Consider the following 20,523-nt stretch of genomic DNA (forward strand, 5'->3'; position numbering starts at 1 on the left):
GGAAAAAATGTACTTCTTATTTGTTTATGTTTGCACATATTTTAAATTTTACAATTTTTCGCAATAGTGCCCCTTTAAACTGCTGTTCAGGAAATGCTGTTGAAAACAAAGAAAGCCCTGAGAATCCCCCATGATGAGATGGACTGGCCCTAAACCTGTCGGTTCTGTCAGATTTTAACTTCCTACTTTTACGATAGTGGTCCTTTAGGCTTCTTGCACACCAAGACGTTGTGTTAGGTGGCACGTTAAGGTCGCATAACGTGCACCTAACACAACGTATGGTGCTGCAAAAGCCGACGGTAGAGTGAGCCGCGTTAGGCTGCTCGATGCCCATAATATCTCCCAGAGTGGCGCTGATTGGCCAGCGGGACCACGTGATGCGGAGCGAGACACTCCGCATCACGTGGTCCCGCCGGCCAATCAGCGCCCGCCAGTGCAGTGAATATTAAGTAGCCATGTGCGCGGCTACTGTAGCTGGCTCTCCCCGCCTCCTCCGCCCCCCACTGCGCATGTGCAAACAGTCTAACGCGGCTATAGCCGCTCCAACGCCGTAGCATGCTGCACTTTGCACAGGACGTGCAGCGTTACATGTAACGCAACGTGGGCTGTGTGAACAGCCCACTTGTGTTACATTGCTGTGCGTTGGGGGAGCGTTACAGGCGCACTAACGTGCGCCTGTAACGTCTTGGTGTGCAAGCAGCCTTAAGGTGGAATAAAACTCTGTCGTAATATTCAATAAAAATGTGTTTTCCTAAACAGCATCATAGTAAAGCAACCACAAGATGTTACTGTTTGTAAAAGGATGTGATGATCTCTATGGTAGCCGTGTCATTGACAGCTGTCAGTGTTGCAGGTTGTGATCTCCTCAGTCCATGCCCTGCCCCTTTGGTGTGTGACATCAGTAGGACAGCCAGGAACGTAGCATTCTTTAGAAGCAGGTCAGTGATTGCACTTTTTTAATTATTAAAGCAGAGAGGATTTCCAGTCTTCCGTCATGCTAGCGTTGTTGCTGGTAAAGAAGCTCTGGATATAAGCTGCAGGGCAGTTTCTAAGCTAAATTGCACCCAGGACGAGGGTGTAAAAATTGCGCCCCACCCTCGTGGACTATCGATCCCTTACACTTTAGGGACAGTCGCACAGCCACAGGTCACAAGTAGATCTGCCTACTTACTAGTGACCAGCCGCTCATCCAGGAGGAAGCAGGGACCAGGAAATCACACAGGGGAAGAGAGCCCAGAAAGCCGACTCCTCCATGGGTGCCGCACACTGACAGCCTGCAGTACCGCTACAGGACATCAGGTGTCATCACGGGTGGTGACGTGATAATGACTTGACGTCTGACGCAGGCAGCCCAGGAGGAGTCAAGGAAGGTGATCGCGCTGGTAATCTTCTTTCTTCTTCCATTTGGCTGCACCGTGTGTTGCCATTATGTCCTTCTGCCTGCGCCCCCCTTCTTCTACTTGCCAGTCTGCGCCCAGGGCGGTCACACTGCACGCCCTGCCCAAGAAACGGCTCTGATAAGCTGAATATCATTGCGGACTCTCACTCACCTCTCCTGCGCCCTCTGTGGCTATAATATTACATGTTATGTCAGAGCGTGCTGTATACATTGTTCCGCTGCGGATCTAGTTACAGAATGAATTGGATAACACAGGCTTTTCCCGGAGGCTCTGACATGCTGACTGACTTACATCGTGTTAGACAGACTGCAGCCTGGAACACAGAAAGTCCTAATCCAGGCACAGATGGCCTCTAAGTCCTGGGGAAACAGGAAGCTGAGAATCAGGATACTACCATTTCTACTTCAACGGATGGCTTACACAGTACTACTGTACTACTAATTGTGGGCAGCACAGTGGCGTAGTGGTTAGCACTCTCGCCTTGCAACGCTGGGTCCCTGGTTCGAATCCCAGCCAGGTCAACATCTGCATGGAGTTTGTATGTTCTCCCTATGTCTGCATGGGTTTCCTCCCATATTCCAAAAACATACAGATAAGTTAACTGGCTTCCACCTAAATTTGCCCTAGACTATGATACTTGTACTACATGATACATACATAGACATATGACTATGGTAAGGACTAGATTGTGAGCTCCTCTGAGGGACAGTTAGTGGCAATACAATATACTATGTACAGTGCTGTGCAATATGTTGGCGCTATATAAATATTTAAAATAAATAATGAAGGGTGAGGGATATGGAGGCTGCCATATTTATTTCCTTTTAAACAATACCAGTTACCTGGCTGTCCTGCTCATCTATATGGCTGCAGTAGTATCTGAATCACACACTCTGAAACAAGTATGCAGCTAATCCAGTCAGATTGGCATGCTTGTTCAGGATTTATGGCTACTGGTATTGCTTGAAAGTAAACAAATATGACAGCCTCCATATTCCTCTCACTTCAGGTTCCCTTTAAAGGTGGCCACACACGATACAATAAAATGATCCAATTTTACATCAATTCGATAAATATGATCGGATCTCCCGAGAATAATTGAAAGCTTTTGTTTTTTCATTCGACTGAAAAATCCGATCGGATTTCCCGTTTTTTTTTATTTTTATCAATCCAGAATGCTGGAAATTTTTCATCATTTTTTCTAAAGATTGTATGGTGTGTGTTAGATTTTCAATGTATTAATATAAACACCCTAGCAATTTTCTCAGAGTTTCCAATCATTTTGATCATAATTGGGGGAAAATGTAACATAGGTGTGTGGTACATCGGTCATATTTATGAAATGTTACAATCAATCAGAAAAAATTGATTGCAATTTTTAAATTGATATTTAAAAAAATTGTACGGTGTGTGGCCACCTTAAAGAGAACCTGAGGTGGGTTCTAAGAATCCTAATAGCAGACAGAGGCTGGCTGTGCATATAATCACCAGCCTCTGTTGCTATATATTGTCTCTCCAGGCCCCCCCCTATGCTCTGCTCTGCCCCCCATAAATCACAGCCGCGTTGTCGACACGCAGCGTATCACCAGCCGACTGTTTACAATTGCCTATCAATCTCCGCCGCTCCCTCTATAGCTCCAGTCCCCGCCCACGTCCCTTCCCTCCCCGTTGATTGGAGGGAAGGGACGCGGGCGGGGACCGGAGTTAGAGAGGAGGCGGGGGAGCGGCGGAGATTGATAGGCAATTGTAAACAGTCGGCTGGTGACACACTGCGTGTGGACAGCGCGGCTGTGATTTATGGGGGGCAGAGCGCAGGGGGGGCCTGGAGGGACGATATATAGCCACAGAGGTTGGTGATTAAATGCACAGCCAGCCTCTGTCTGCTATTAGGATTCTTAGAACCCACCTCAGGTTCTCTTTAAGCCTGGTACACTTTTTCAATTTTGATTGGCCAATTTTAGCTATGTTTTTTAGCGCCCGGGGACAAAGACAATTTTTGCGCCCCTCCCACCCGGACAAAATGGGCATAGACACACATCCAAATGTGGTCGTGGTCATGCATGGAGACAGATGGACAAATGCTGTTTAAAAAGCCACAAGTGCCCTCTTCCCCCATACAGTAGATAGACAGATGTGCCCCCTTCCCTATTAGACAGCCAGATGTGCCCCCCTTTAGATAGCCAGATGTGCCCCCTTTCCTCCTGTTTATATAGCCAGATTTGCTCCCCTTCCTCCTGTTTATATAGCCAGATGTGCTGCTGTACCGTTTCTGCACTCCTCTGCAGAGGAAGGGAGAGAAGCAGCGGCATCTCGGACAGCCAGCAAGCTGTCTCTCTCATGCATGGGGCTGCAGCAGCTGTGCTGAGCACCCTCACAGTGCTGCACCTGGGGACATATGCAGGGGAGGACTGGGACCTTTTGGCCTGGGGGGAAAACACAACCCAGAGGCCCGAGGGGGGGGGGGGGCTACTACGGCAGTGAGGCAAATGACAAAATGGGCGTGACCATGGCGTGATGTGGGTGGGGCCAACTGCATGGCATTTTCATGTCAGTATGGACCAAAAATCTCTGAGGAATGCCATAAAATATTTAGGCAGTTCTGATGGCAGAAACAGATCATATTCATATACTAGCAAGACATGCCTAATAAAGAAGCTAGTGAAATACAGGTAGTCCCCGCTTAATGAAGGAGATATGGAGTGTAGGTTCGTTCTTAAACTGAATCCTTTCTTAAGTCAGAACACAGTCATTTCTGTCCCCCTCTAAGTCACCTATTACCCCTGTGACTTTTTTGTCCCCCTGTGTTACCTCTGTGTCTCTTTTGTGCCCCTCTGTGTCACCTCATGCCCCTGTGTCACCTGTTCCCCTTCTGCATCTATGTCCTGCTGTGTCACCTGTTCTCCCTGTATCTCTTTTGTCCTCGTATCACTTTTGTTCCCCCCTGTGCCCCACCCTCCCGTGGCTCCTGTGTTCCCCCACTATGGCTCCTTAGATCACCCACTACCTGCAGCGGGAGCAGCAGCAGTCAACTCACCTACTCCTGGGCCCCTCCATGATAAGCGTTCTTATCTCTCTCTCTCCCTGCTTCCTCCTAATCCCAGTGTTACGTAATGATGTGATCAATAAAAGCCGACAGTAGGAGGTAGCAGTAAGAGAGAGATGAGCGGGTGGATCATGGAGTCGGCCGCACTGGGAGTAACCATGGTACCTGAACGCTAAGTCGCAGGAAAGTCTCCATGGTTACTCCGAGCGTGAGGAGAGCAGAGACATTTGCCGCTGGATCTCTGAAAGAATAACTCCAGTGAAACTAATGTAATAAAAGTGCTTTGTTTTTACAATAATTGTGTATAAATGATTTAGTCAGTGTTTGCCCATTGTAAAATCTTTCCTCTCCCTGATTTACATTCTGACATTTATTACCTGATGACATTTTTACTGCTGGTAGGTGATGTCAGTGGAAATAGCTGCTGCTTGCTTTTTTTTTGGCAGTTGCAAACAGCTGTTTCCCACAACGCAACAATGTTCACAGAACTGCCAGGACTATGGTCCTCACAGTTTCCTGTGGGAAGGGTATCTCCACAGTATCAGCCATACAGAGCCCCGTTTGTGAAAAGGAATAGATTTCTCATGGGAAAGGGGGTATCAGCTACTGATTGCAATGAAGTTAAATTTTTCGTCTCTTTAAGTCTCCTTTTCAACCTAATCAGTTGCTCTCAATTATAACTGAAAGAAAACGGATTTTCAAAGTAATGCCAATATTTTCCTATGGCACAGTTACCACTTAACGCGTTTTAACTGAAACCTTTTTCACAATGCACTGCTGTGGAAAAACTGTGTACCAACGCATACCAATGCATTAAGTGTAAAAGCGCCCCCCCCTTCTGTTCGCAGCTGGGAGTAATACTGTGCAGGCACAGAGCACTCCCGGGCATGGGGGCACAGCGTTGGTGCATGCGTGACAGGGCATGTGCAGAAGCACATGACTGGCCAAAGTACTGGGGGAGGAAGGGGTTATGTAATATTAGATAACAAAAAAGCAACTGGAGAGGACAGCAAGGGAGCACGTCATGGGGCTGGCCCAGGTAAGCATAAATACGCCAGTTAACAACACAGGTACACTCTAAGGTCTCCTTTAAAGAACTTCTGACGTAAAGTAAAAAAGACTATTTTTTACTCACCTGGGGCTTCTTCCAGCCCTTAGCAGCTGTCTCAGTCCCTCCCCACAGCCCTGGTCCTTTGCGTTGTCCCTGCTGGCCTTCCACCAGCGGGGTCGGGTCTGCTGCTCTTGTGCGTCAACATCATCTGGCATATACTGCACTTGTGCACAACTAATGTGCAAGCGCAGTATGCGCCAGATGACGTGGATGCACAGGCAGGTGCAGAAGAACTGACCACGCCAGTGGAAGGCCAGCAGGGACAACGCAAAGGACCAGGGCTGTGGTAAGGGACTGAGATGGCTGCTCAGGGCTGGAAGAAGCCCCAGGTGAGTAAAAAATAGATTATATATTTTGCCTTGGAAGTCCTTTGATGTATTGTACATCCTCAATAGCGCTAAGCACTTTATTTAGTGTGCAGCCAAAGTACAACAATACATAAATATGCATGATACAAATTACCAGTGCTGCAAAAAGCTATATCACCAGCACGCAGCAGTGAAAGGGTTACAGGTATATAGGAGACAGGAAGATGTGGGGCTAGTGTGAGCAGAGCTGGCCTGTGCAAAGAACAATAAACAAATGGAGAGGAGACAGAGGAGGTGTCCGCTTACAAAGGACAGTGTCTGGTCTGCACCTGATGTCTGCCGTGGTCAGAGTCCTTTCCAGCTTCAAGCAGTAGGCTGGGAATGAGGAAGAAAGTTTTCATCTTTCACAAGGACTGGAATCCTCCGGCAGCCTCGGCCACTTCAAATGACGCGCTTGAGCCGCTCTCTCCTCACTGGCTGGCTGTTTCTGCTGGCAGGGGGCAGGACCTCTGTTGCCTAGCAGCATCTGTAAAGTGCTGCTGTAGCTGCGGGACCAATTCACCAGACAGCGAACTTGCCAACACTGCATGTATCGGCCCTGATGCAAAGTACAGGAGGCGGCCCGGGGGGCAATTGCCTCCCGTCCTCCCGGGCCAGTCCGCCCCTGGACATATGTCCCCCCTATACCCACCCATAGCTACGCCTCTGGTAGTGTGAGGCTTAACGGATATTGATTACTGTGAGCAGACTGGGTAGGTAAACCCTCAGAGTACATGCAGGTGGTAGAATTGGTCAGTGATTGGCCAATCATAATTGAAAGTGAGTACCAGGAATCAGCCACAGCAGCACACTCAGGCTATTGTATTGTTAAATAGGATCACAATGCAATGGTGAAGTAAAGTAACAGCAGCCTAGTGCAGCATACAGTCAATAGACACAATAATAATAATAATATAATGCAGTTATTTCTATAGTGCTTTTCTGCTGTCGGACTTGAGAGCTGCAACCACTAAGGGTGCACTCAGTATTCCACTCAGGGCCGGTTCTCTCATGAAGTAAGGTGAAACATTTGCATCAGGCACAGAGATTACAAGGACAGCATGTTTGTACTGTGTGTTTACACTAACAGCGTGCAGTCAGAGTAGGAGGAGAAGCAAGAGGAGAGCGAGGTGAAGAGGCCATCATTAGGGAAAAGCAGCTTGTTGTGCTGTGTGAGGAGTCCGACAGTGAGTGAGGAGGGAGGAGCCAGGAGAGCAGCAGTGTTTCATTTGACTTGCACTTGAATTCACTTGGTTCAGAAAGCACATGCTTACCAAGGCTTCCCACACCATCCTCCATTTATTGCTCATATACCTCCTTTACTGCTCACATACCTCCTTTACTGCTCACAGACTCACGCCCCCCTAAAGAAATCTGACAAGGGCTTGTCAGATTGAAGATTGGGGCCACAATCCTCTTCAGAAATTAGCCACCAGTGCAGTAAGCCAGAGCCGCTCATGCCCCTGCACAGGCGGAGCCATGCTTGTACAGGTGCCCGTGCATGAAGTAGAGGGTCCCAGCGAACTGCAGCAGGTGTGAGGAGGACACAGGAAGCATCTACAGCATCCAGAGGCTTCCCTCTTCTTCGGGAAGTATTTTTTTTCTTTCCCGAGGTCCAACTCATGTTCTCTTTAATCATGTTCCTCTACACTTGCAGGATGGGGAAGTAGCAGTCAGGATGGGAAAAAGCACTGTAGGTCTATCTCATCCTGTAAAATGCTCAGTAATCCAGGCTGATAGGCAGTGATTGGCTGGGGGGGTGACAGCTCCATGATGCAGAGTAGACACGCATATGGTATAGAGTAGTGTCGGCCTCTGCTCAATATCCAATTTGTAGTCTATCACCTCTCATGTCTCTGATAAACGTAAACATGCTGAGGCTAGATTAGACCACCGCCTGTTCAGATAAACATGCCTTATTAATTGCGCAGCGGGCCAACTGTTACTATTTTATTCTATAGAAACAAGAGACAAGTTTCCCAAACCATGGGGCTGGCCAAGCATGTGTCGTCCACATGGAAGGGTTTGTCCACCTCCCTCCCATGCATGCTGGAAAATTGGTCTGTCTAGGGGTGCAGTTCACTCCTCTATATACCGTATAGGGTTTTTTTTTTTTTTTTTACAACTGTAAAACTGTACAAGGACAACTGTACATAAAAAAAAGTTCCAATGTGCAGATTTTTATTTTGCACATTTATACAGCACTGGCAGCGGCTCAGTGTGGATGCTGAGCCAGATGAGGGGTTCATGGTGGGTTCTGACAACGATGAGTATTGTATTTGTTGAGCAACACATGGAAGGGGAGAGCTGCTACCCAAGGTTGTTCAGAATCATGGGTGGCAGACTCAAATACAAAGTGGGACGAAATGGAACATATATAAAAAAATAATCGTAAAGTGGGCAGCAGTCACCAGAAAAATCGCAATGTGGGCAGCAGTCACCAGAAAAATCGCAATGTGGGCAGCAGTCACCAGAAAAATCGCAATGTGGGCAGCAGTCACCAGAAAATCACAATGTGGGCAGCAGTCACCAGAAAAATCACAATGTGGGCAGCAGTCACCAGAAAATCTCAATGTGGGCAGCGTTCACCAGAAAATCGTACAGTGGGCAGCAGTCACCAGAAAATCCTAATGTGGGCAGCAGGCACCAGAAAATCACAATGTAGGCAGCAGACACCAGAAAATCACAATGTGGGCAGCAGACACCAGAAAATCGTACAGTGGGCAGCAGTCACCAGAAAAATCACAATGTGGGCAGCAGTCACCAGAAAATCGCAATGTGGGCAGCGTTCACCAGAAAATCGTACAGTGGGCAGCAGTCACCAGAAAATCCTAATGTGGGCAGCAGGCACCAGAAAATCACAATGTAGGCAGCAGACACCAGAAAATCACAATGTGGGCAGCAGTCACCAGAAAATCCTAATGTGGGCAGCAGTCACCAGAAAATCCTAATGTGGGCAGCAGGCACCAGAAAATCACAATGTGGGCAGCAGGCACCAGAAAATCACAATGTGGGCAGCAGACACCAGAAAATCACAATGTGGGCAGCAGGCACCAGAAAATCGTAACGTGGGCAGCAGTCACCAGAAAATCGTAACGTGGGCAGCAGTCACCAGAAAATCCTAATGTGGGCAGCAGGCACCAGAAAATCGTACAGTGGGCAGCAGTCACCAGAAAATCGTACAGTGGGCAGCAGTCACCAGAAAATCGTACAGTGGGCAGCAGTCACCAGAAAATCACAATGTGGGCAGCAGTCACCAGAAAATCGTACAGTGGGCAGCAGTCACCAGAAAATCATACAGTGGGCAGCAGTTATTAAAATAAAATGCACCTGTAAAAAAACAAAAAACAATTAACTCACCTGGCAGAAGTCTCCTCTCCCGGCCTCTGGTGTGTAGCTCCCCCGACAATCCTCCTGCAGCACATCTCCCGCGCTGACAGGCAGACAGCATTTTCCTACTATTCATGTTAAAGAGACACTGAAGCGAAAAAAAAATTATGATATTATGATTTGTATGTGTTGCACGGTGCGTGCAAAACGGCGCACCGGGTGCGACTATAACGTTGCACCCGGTGCCCCTAAAACATTGCACCGGGTGCGCCCGAAACGTCGCACCGTGCAACGTTTCGGAAACATTGCACGGTGCGACGTTTCAGGCGCACCCGGTGCAACGTTTTAGGGGAACCTGGTGCAACATTATAGTCGCACCCGGGTGCGACGTTTCGCGTGCACAGTGCATCGCTAAACTTTGCGCGCGATCAATAAAAGCTTTGGCCGTGCTAACTGAGTTAGCACCCTTTTGTGAATCAAACTCATTGTGTGTAGATTTTAGCTACGTTTTGAAATGTCTCATTTGCATAGGTGAATCTCTCAAGTCTGACATGCTAAGAACAGTGTAATATTGAAGCAGATTATTTGGAAACGGGTATCAGGTTTCACACACTACAGTATTACAAATGTTTATGTTGCACATAAGATACATTTCCTCTGCTGTCTGTGAGAGAAAGCTCTGCTTGTCTCTGACTGAGCTCTCTGCACACTCAGAGTTAACAGATACACTGTGAGGGAATCCCCTCTCCCCTCATGGCTGAGTGTGCCATCAGAATTATAGGAGACTGCCCTCAAAAAAATGTGAAAGGAATTAGATAACAATAATCTTATAGATAAGCAGTGAAATGTATGCACCAGTACTTAGCAGCACTTCCAAAACATTTTCTATCTCAATTGAAAAAAAAAATGTTAATCGATAGTTTCCCTTTAAGCAGCCTGACTGATTGTTGTCTGGGTTGCTCGCAGCGTTATCCGGCGGAGGTTGTTGTGGAGTTCTGTTAGCGCACACAAACATCAGCACTTCAGCTGGCAGCGGAGCTGTTTTCCTGGCTGGCCTGCTTGTGCGTTTCAGCACCTCTCCGGAGTCTCGCATCTCCACAGACAAATATCAACACACAGCATTCATTTCAGGTCTGCTGGCAATCCAGCTCCAGCCTAAACATCATTGCTGTAATTACCCGCAGCATGATGATTGCTAGGAACGCCATATTCTTTCCTAATAATGGTAATAGTGATGAGAAAGGCCTCAGACTGGCACAAGAGCTTGCATTTCAACATATCTCGCCAGTTGTTTAACAGCATTTGTAATTACAGTAACATAAATATTTATAATAGGATTGCATCAATAAACCAGGCACAATAGGCTAGGTAGGGGTTAACATATCACTGCTGATTAAAAAACAAATACAGTAACACAATCATCATTTTTTTCAATTTTTTTTTTACCTTTTAGGCCCCTTTTACACTAACATAACCTGCAAGTGTAAAAGGGGTCTAAAGGTAGAAAAAAATGATCGTGTTGCGTTACTCTATTTTGCCACAAGGGGGTGCAAAAGAAATGGAGGTCTATGGAGACTGTCACACTAAGGCCCGGTTCACACTGGCCGAATAAACAGTCCGTTCGCAGATCCTAACGGAACAGATCCTAACGGATGCGAACGGATTCAATGTTAACCTGTGGATCCTTTCACATTGATCTTTTAGAACAGATCTCTTCTGCACAATCCGCTGAACGGACCACAAGTTTGGTTCTGTTGCAATTTTTCCAGACCGCTGCGCCCAGCAGAACAGAGACGGAAGATGAAGCGCTGCATTGGGGGCAATGAGAAAATGGAACGTTTCTTCACACTATTGAAGAAACTGACCGTTCAAGCCAGCAAAATCCACTTTGGTGATGGGGGTCTGGGGGGATGTGGGGAAAAGGAACGGAAGCAGCTGAATGGCAACTGAGTGAAAACGGGTCTGATCGACCGGTAATCGACCTGTCACTTGATTCGTTCGCCACTTAGCTGCCAGTGTGACCCGGCCCTTATTGCGGTAAGTTGCGGTGCGCCGGAAGTATCCGATCAGACACAAAGGCTGCAGCGTGTTAACGCAAGCACCATGCTTAACGCATGGTGCTTGGGTTAATGAAAGTCTATGGGCGACGCACATAGCGTAAACAATACAGCGGACCAGAGCTGGGACAAGGTCCTCCAGCACCCAAAGCTAAGACACCAAAGTGCGCCCCTCCATCCCTCCCACCCCAGCCGTCACACACTGGTTGCTATTAGACTAAGAGGCGCCCCAGGGCCCCCAACACCGTAATCTCTAGTTATCTGGCTTGCAGTCACTGCCATGTTTCCCCTTTTCTTATTTCTCTCTGCTTCACACACAATAGGGGAATGATAGAGAGTGAGTTGTGTGCCCCCTCCTACACTGCGCCCTGAGGCTGGAGCCTCTCTCGCCTCTGCCTCGGCCCTGCAGCAGACCGATGCAAATCCCAGGGACCTACTTCCTGCTCAATAACTGGAGCAATGCAGTGTGTGCAAAATGAAACACAAAGCGTCTCTTTTCTTCCTTCAGTTTTGTCAGGTCTGTTACCTGATTTCAGTAAAATATAGGGAAATAAATGGACGCTACAACTTTTTTTCTGCTCTGTGTGTTTTTGGTGCAGGAAGCTGGGAACTGGGGGATGTTCTGTAGACCTTCTGTTGCCATGGTTGAAATAAAAAAGAAGTCAAATTTGAAGTTTCTAGCAATTTCAGAAAGTCTTAATAGAAAAGTAATTTTCGGCAACATTTCATGGCACTAGCAGCACTGTGTGTATAACTAGAATTGCTGGCGATAAAAGCAGCACAGGAGGACGTTGCCCCAGGGCGATACAGAATGGCAGGAAGTCTGATAAGATAAGTGGCCGTCACGCAGGGAGGAGGCGTCCTATACAAGGCATCAGTTGCTCTCCATCTCTCATCTGTCCCTCTTGTTTGTTTTTGTGTTGTAATGATTTTGCTGCGGAGTGGCCGCTAAACTGAAAGCACATGTGGGCAAAGCGGGGGCCGTGAGGTCTGATGTGAAAAATAAACACCAGGCAGGTGAAATCCATTATTGTGTGTCCCGGGGCGCAGGAATATAAAGGATTACGGCTGTGATGAGGCAGGTGTAAGGCCTCATACGTGTCGAACAGTGACACTCGTTTATACAACCTGCTGTTTCATCACTTCCTGCCTGTATATGGGGCGCGGGGCGAGATGAGGGCTACCACTCCCAAGAGTGACTGTTAACGATGATCATACTCAGTGGTGGGCAAAGCTAACAGCCAGGGGCATAACTAGAAATCCCTGGGCCCCCTTGTGAAACTTTGGATGGGCCCCCTCCCCCCGCTTTCTGCACAGGTAAACTGAGAACCAATATTCTTTTATTGGCTAGTACACAATTGAATGTGTTTTCCCCATGCAGATAAAAACAGACAGCAGTGAAGCGCTGCGCTCACTTTTTCTATTAATGACATTAATACAGACACACATGGTGTGCAGAAAACGCATACAGAAAACAGACAGACAAGTGTTCTCCCAGCCTCAGCTTATTACACTCACTCTGTCCATCTCTGATGGAGCAGAACTGGTTGTGCAGACTCCTCCAGCATCACTAAAGTACACAGCACTTGGGGAGGGGTAGAAAGGCTAGGCATAAAGCAGTGCTGTACATAAGACCCTGCTGCACACTGAATAGGGACTGTCTACAAATCATTTTCTGCAAAACTTTGTATGATTCCTTTTCAGTGGCTGAGCAGATGCAGTCATTAGAACAATTGTGCTAAGAGAAAAAGCTTTCTTCTTTCCGTGCCCTTAGTTGTCAGTCTCTCAGGAAAAGGAAAAGGAACTTCTCCCCCATAGGGGCCCCTACGGCTTCTGGGCCCCCTTGCAGCTGCATTCCTTGCTGGGTCTATTGTTACACCCCTGTTGGAGAAGAGCCTACAGAATAATCATGCCCTGTGGTGCAGCTGCTTGGGTCTAGAGGGCATGGGACCCCTGTTTGGCTGCAGGGCCTACACGGGCCTATGTCCGCCTCTGATCATACTGTTACAAAAGCTCTTAGGGCCGATTCACACTGGTGTGATTTGTGGGCTATTTTGTGTACCATTGTTGAATGTCATAATGCCCCTGTATAACACTGTTTAACCCATTAGCAGCTTCAGTAGCGTTATCTTGTTTGATTTAAGTGCACTGCTATTGACCTCAGTTGGCAGAACTCGTTGTGCTGTAAATTCTTGGAATGCTTTGATGTCTCTCTGCTAGCAGAAAATACTGAAACTAAAAGCAGTCCTCTGTTATTGCCTTACTCTGCCCCCTAGTGACAAGTGGCCATAAATACACATTAAAGCAGTAATATTTTGAAGCAAGCAAATGTAGCAAATAAAAAAAAAAATGCTGAAATAAATTGGCCTGGAGCACTTGCAAGCCTCTAAATCAGGGGTAGGGAACCTATGGCTCGGGGGGCAGATGTGGCTCTTTTGATGGCTACATCCGGCTCACGGTTAGGGGTTGATTCATTAAGCTACACCACTGAAGCAGCACAGCTTAATGCGGCAGTGCAAGTAAAATGTTCAAAGTAGGCATGCTACTGCTGTAGCATGCCCTACTAACTTACGTGTACTCCCCCCAAAACTAACAGCTGCTCCAATTGTCCCACTCTGGACTGTCATGTCTAGTGGCTTTGTAGGGCGAGATCCCCCCTGTCACTTGACAAGCAGCCTATTGGGCCAATCAAAGTGCGGGGATCTCGTCCTACAAAGTGAATCAACCCCCAAGTCAGCTAGCTAATTGTACAAGCTGTTAGTCGGTATTTCTCCTGGCTGGCTCTCGGGGAAATTGCTGATGTTGCTGAAACCCAAGAGAAGCTGAAGACATGTCTGACTTTTCCGCTGCCTGGAGGATCAACTGTGTACACATCACCATGGCAACACGGACGTGAGCCCTCTGCTGCGCATCCTCACTGTCCCAGTTTGAAACACATTGTATGGCTTTCACAGAAATACATTTTAAAATGTGTGGCATTTATGGTTCTCTCAGCAAAAAAGGTTCCTGACCTCTGCTCTAAATAAACTGGCTGTTAAAGGATTAATGCTGTAATGTCTCCCCGGCCTATTGTATAGTACTGTGCAATAAGTTATCGCCTTATAAATTTTATTAATAATAATGGTGGTATGTGATTGAGTAACATTTGGTGAACACTGTACTAACAGATGGGCCTTTGTTTCCCCAGGTGTGGGCCGTATATGGATGGATGATGTGGCCTGCAAGGGCACAGAGGAATCTCTTCTGCAGTGTTTGTTTTCCAGCTGGGGCAAGACCAACTGTGGCCATGCTGAGGATGCTGGAGTGACGTGTATCAAACAATGAGGGCAGGGCCTGAACCCTTTGGGAGCTTCCTTCTGAACAATCGTGGAATGTTAAAGGAGAACTCCAGTTAGGATTGAAATCACCAGCAAAGCTATATATGATATCAGGTTGTGTGCGCTTGGTATATTTCCTTGCTGTGAGAGGCAGGGGTCCAGTTATTAACCATAAATATCAGATCTAAGCTGGTATGTGGACAATGACGATCAGGACAGGATGTGGGCGTGGTCACTGCTGTGAAGATTTCCATCATGTGCTGTAGCAGCAAGCTAGGTTACCGCAAGCAAGCTTTTGTTTCTGATACCGATCAAGTATTGCGTGGCGGAACTTTATTTACAGACAAAACATTTAAGAACGAAAGACTGACTCTGATAAATTGTTATTTACAAAGCGTATTTACTCGTTTTGGGGGGTTTACAGAGTTCTCCTTTAAGATGGCAACTTTTGATGAGATCTTGGCCTAAGTACCCTGGAGGTAATGTGCATTAGGGTTATTGGATGGAGCTTTGCTTGTTCATCGTCCTCGTAGTCAAGAGGAGGGCAAATTTGTGCAAAACAGCTTTCACTTCCATTTATAGCACCTACAACGCCAAAGAGGACACTCAAAGAGCTTTTTTATATTGACGAATATGCATTTTAAAATTTAAAAAAAAAGAAAAAAAAGTTGGAGCACACGTAATGACTGATGGCACGTTTTTCTATATGATACAATTTTTTACAAAATTTTGTACTGTGCTTTTTTCTCTACGTTTGCGTATTTGCAGCACTCTTTAGTTGAAGGAATATGTGTGCCGGCCACTCTGTGAGATCTTGTGGAGAGTTTGGACTAGACAATATGGCGGTCATCATGACTGTCGGCCAATAGGAAGCAGAGAAATATTGGGTGGTGCTTCAGACTCCTGGGCGGATGTCACTGAACCCAAAGACAGGATTCACGGTTGGGCGATGATTGTGGTTACTTGCTGTAAAATTTTTAACATTGACAATAAAGGATTTTTTTTTATATGTTTTTTTTTGTCATTATTCAAAATCAAATTGGAGAACTTTCCAAAAGCAAATGAAAAAAGTAAAAAAAAAAAAAAAAAGAAGGAAAATAACGTGACTAACAAGTATTTCTCAGGCCACGTTTCCGCTAAGTGCCACGCCCAACTCTGAGACAGACACTGGCACTCGTGTTCTTGCAAAATCAAATCCGAATTCCCCTGCCTGGCAAACGCACGACTATGGGGGTTCAGGTGCAATGCAGGGGTGTAACTAGGGGGGAGCAGCCTCTGAGACTTCAGGGGGGTCCAGAGGTGTGTGGGAGCCCCCAACTACTAACCTACTCTTTCTCTGATACCCCAGATCACGTGTTTTGTGGCTACACTTGTTATGGGTGTGAGTATTATGATGGCCACATTTGTAAGATGGTCCTCCAGGCTGTGAGGGTCACCAAGAAGAGGCAAAGGAAGGTTTGAGAATATTAAGGGACACCGTCAAAGTTTTGCTGTAGGGCTCCGATGCAATTTTTACATATAAAAGAGAAACATTCAAATTACTACATGCCCATACAAATATCATGACTGTTACACAGCCTTACATTAACAAATGAAATACTACCCTCACAAATAACTGGGTAACGCATTAATTAACCTCCCTGGCCTTCAATTTACCCAGGATTTCTGTGCAAAAAGTGATCCAATTAATTTTCTTAACCTTTTTTCCTGTAACTTGCCAAAATGTGTCAAGCAAGGGTCTAGTAAAGAGTGCAGGAGAGTATTGACCTGTATACACGTCAATACTGTTCACAGCATGTTTTGTATTAACCACTTGAGGACCCAGCCTTTACCCCCCTTAAGGACCAGCGCTGATTAATGAGATCTGTGCTGGGTGGGCTCTACAGCCCCCAGCACAGATCAAACATTAGGCAGAGCGACCAGATCGCCCCCCTTTTTTCCCCACTAGGGGGATGATGTGCTGGGGGGGTCTGATCGCACCTGCTGCGTGTGGCTGATGGGGGGGGCACCTCAAAGTCCCCTCCACCACAGGATTCCCCCTCTCCTCCCTCCCTGCCCCAGAGATCGGAGGCTGCACAGGAACGGATCTGTCCTGTGCAGCCTCTAACAGGCTCCTGCCTGTCATGTGACAGCGATCCCCGGCCGCTGATTGGCCGGGGATCGCTGATCTGGTACAACGCTGCTACTGTTAGCAGCGTTGTACAAATGTAAACAAAGCGGATTATTTACGCTTGTGTTTACATTTAGCCTGCGAGCCGCGATCGGCGGCCAGCAGGCTATTCACGGAGCCCCCCGCCGTGAATTGACAGGAAGCAGCCGCTCGCGCGAGCGGCTGTTTCCTAATTAATTAGCCTGCAGCCGGCGTCGCAGATGTGCGTCGCTGGTCCTGCAGCTACCACTTTGCCGACGCGCGTTATGAGTGCGCGGTCGGCAAGTGGTTAACGTGCATCTCTGTCAATACTGCCAGGTAGGTTAAAGGATACCCGAGGTGACATGTGACATGGTGAGATAGACATGTATATGTACAGTGCCAAGCACACAAATAACTATGCTGTGTTCCTTTTTTCCGTTCTCTGCCTGAGAGAGTTAAACATCAGGTATGTAAGTGGCAGTTTCTGTCCGGGTCGAGATCGGGTCAGACTGGGTCAGACTATAGCATAACCCTCACTGAAAAGTAATCACAGCCATAAAACTATTTCCTGCCAGTAAATGGCTTCCTGGAGCAGGAGAGAGATAAAAAAAGGTCAATAATTCATAGATTTGAGCTCTGGCATACGACAACAAAGTTGTCATTGACCAGAGACAATGAAACAGTAACAACTTAAAAACTAGATTTAAATATAAAATAGAACTGGGATATCTAAAAAAAAACAGTCATTTTTAGGAGAAAGAGGACAGATACAATTATTTTTCTCATCAGTTTATTAACACCTCGGATGTACTTTAAGTGGCATAACTGTAAAGGCATGAAATCGGACATACATTTGAGTCTATATCAAGCATCATGTACAAAATGTTATAGGATGACTTGGGTAAATCTTCCCTCATGGTGCTGTGGTCACCTCACATGAACCCTTCTTGGGAGGATGTCTTTGTAATGGTTCCAAGGATGTCCATTGGAAGAAGGCGTCAGGGGCTGATCCAGAACATGCTGGTAGGTTTCACTCTCAAGAGTGCTTGATAACTCCTTGGTAATGATGCTCAATTGGATTCCGTGGAATTGAAATTTTCAAATTTTCGATCGAAAATGGGCTTACCGCAGCGGTAACTGGAAACTGTAAACTGGTCTCGGAAATTTTAGACCAATCACTAGACTCTGTAAAACTTGGTAATGTCCGAGTTTTGTGATAGGTCTAAACTTTCTGTTGTATTCCAATTTCCTTTGTCCTCGGTTGTATTGGACCAATCAGAGAACGCGGTTGTTTACCGCAAAAATCAGAAATTTTAGACCAGTCACAAGACCTGTATACTACCGAGTTTTATCGACTCTTGTAATTGGTCTAAAATTTCTGTGGTATTTTGATATTCGCAGTAAACGACCACATTCCCTAATCCTACTAATATAATAAATGGGAAAGTTCGGATGTTTGGATGTTTGTTACTCGATCACGCAAAACCGGCTGAACGGATTTGAATGAAATTTGGCACACACATAGTACATTACCTGGAATAAAGTATAGGATACTTTTTATTCCCATAACCAAAAAGAGACAAATACAAATTTCACTGGAAAATGTAAACTGCAGCCATTCTTACACTTTTACTCTGGAGGTGTGTTTAGCTTCTAAGGGTACAATGGTTAATTTGCATATATTCAGCAGTGATGCACTGGGAGACATCTCAAGCTCACTCCAACCTGAATTATCGCAAATTCTTTCTGTTTTAAGAAAGCAAGCTTTTGTTTTTCTTAACATCTTAGTAAGGGGGCTTTTAGGACCATTGTAGTTCCTTACATACTCCACTGAGTTCTGGGTCACCATGAGCTTGCTGTTTAGTCTGTACCTCTCGGTGTTACAAGCCCTACTGCATAGAGCCAACTTAATCCATGCCATGCACTGATGAGGATCAAACAATCCGAAACAGTCTGAGGCTTCTAGGACTTTTGGCGAAGATCAGGTGGAGGATATTTACTTGGACTTGGCACGAGGGGTATTCTAAGGGTCCTCCTTGTGGGGGCCCTGGATAAACGGGGACAGGATGGCAGCTGCGTCGAGTGGAGGAGGTGGAGGAGGCATGCCAAAACTGCGGAACTCAATTCGATTTGTCGTAAAGACGGATTGGAGGAGACATGGACCGAAGGCGTTCATCGATAAGGTACTGGTGGAGGGGTTGAAGCTGAATAAGAGCAAGATGTTTGCAATACAAGATTTCCCAGGACAAGGGGCCTATGATATAACAATGCATAATGAGGAAGATGCGCTAAAAGTGCTGGCAGATTATAGAGAGAGCAGGGAAGATTATGTAAATTGGTTGGAGTCGGTCACGCCATTATTTAATGAAAAGGCGAGACAGATTTATGTGCATATGTACAATCCTTTCGTGGAGCCAGATGTGGTCAGGCTGTTCATGCTGCGATATTTTGAGGAGGTGAGCTATGCTGAAAAAATATACAATCACATAGGAGTATACAGAAGCAAAATGAAGTTTATTGTGAAGTTCAAGAGGCAGGAGGGGTGCTGGCATGATGTAGTTCACCCACCCCCTGTCTTCTCTATTGCCGGGGAGAGAGGTTATGTCACGTATCCTGGGCAGCCTCTCTACTGCCGGAGGTGCTATATGTTTGGGCATGGAACTGGAAGTTGTGTCTCGGAGGAGTGGTGCAGACATTGCAAGGAGCCAGTGCACCCTGGCTCCAGCTGCAAGAAGGTGAAAGTGTGTGACCTCTGTGGTGTGGGCGGCCACTTGGCCAAAGATTGTGAAAAGCGTGGCAAAACAAGGATTTACACGTATGCTGCTGCCGCTGGTTCTTATGGTAGGGGCAGGAGGTGGTCACTGGCTCCCCGTGTGGAGCCCCGGGACCCTGAGGCTGTTACTGAGACCCCTCTTACTGATGCAGCTGGAGAGGGCACCAGTGTAGTCCATATGGGCCCAACCGCTGCTGAGACCCCCCCCCTGGCCTCCCTGTGGATGAAGTAACTGATTCCCAGATGCTGCAGGCAGAGGAGTTGCCAAAGCTGCAGCGAGTGAAGAAAAGAAAACTGGGTGAGGATGTGGATGAAAATGATGATGCTGTGGGGAGTGGGGGCGAAGAGGACGCCGTGCCTCTGTCTGCAGAGTTTCCCTCTGATGTGCAGAAGGCTGCCGGTCCTGCCTGTAAGAAGGCTGCCGCTGCCAAGTCTGCAGCGAGCAGGACAGGAGAGGCCGATGTATGTGCTGTGACTGAGGTTGCCCCGAGTCCCCCCGCTGTGGAGAGTCAGGCTGGGGCTGTGCAGAGTGAGATTGTGGAGGAGACCCCCCAGGAGCAGCTCCCCGAAGATGTGCCCGGCTCTCCAGCAGAGCGGGATTCCCCTGGCGCTGGTGACGTCATAAGCTCAGTTTCTACTGAGCGGGACCCGCAGCGTGAGCCTGGAGAGTGTGCTGAGGCTTCCCTGGCCCCTGCCACCAGTACCGAAGCCTCCCCCGTGCTTCTCGTGAGCCAGGCAGAGGTTCCTGATGTCTGCACAGACCCCCAGCGGCCTGCCATGGACGCTAGTAGCCGCAGGTCTGCTGGGAGCAGTAGTGCCACAGTTCCTGGAGCCGGCTCAGCCGGCGAGAACAAGAAGAATGCAGGCGGGGAAACAGCTGTGCAGTCAGCTGACCCCCTGCACAATCCTAAGCCCGACCCTTCTTCTGCTCTCTCGCAGAAGACTCTGCCAGCACATTCTAGCCCTGTGGAAAGCGCAGGGAAAAAGACAAAGACTGACACTGCTGTGGGGAGA

The 20,523-nt window shown here is 47.3% G+C and overlaps 1 protein-coding gene across 1 annotated transcript in view; it reads left to right on the top strand.

The window, feature by feature from the left end:
* Nucleotides 1-15,612, top strand: part of SCARA5 (scavenger receptor class A member 5) — a 521,618-nt gene extending 506,006 nt beyond the window's left edge. Inside the window, exon 10 of the mRNA XM_068280108.1 lies at nucleotides 14,476-15,612. Within this exon, the coding sequence (XP_068136209.1) occupies nucleotides 14,476-14,612 (137 nt within the window). The 3' untranslated portion in view covers nucleotides 14,613-15,612. The remainder of the gene's footprint in view (nucleotides 1-14,475) is intronic.
* Nucleotides 15,613-20,523: the final 4,911 nt, after the last annotated feature.

Source organism: Hyperolius riggenbachi, chromosome 4 (genome assembly GCF_040937935.1).
Source record: "Hyperolius riggenbachi isolate aHypRig1 chromosome 4, aHypRig1.pri, whole genome shotgun sequence".
NCBI classification, from domain to species: Eukaryota; Metazoa; Chordata; class Amphibia; order Anura; family Hyperoliidae; genus Hyperolius; species Hyperolius riggenbachi.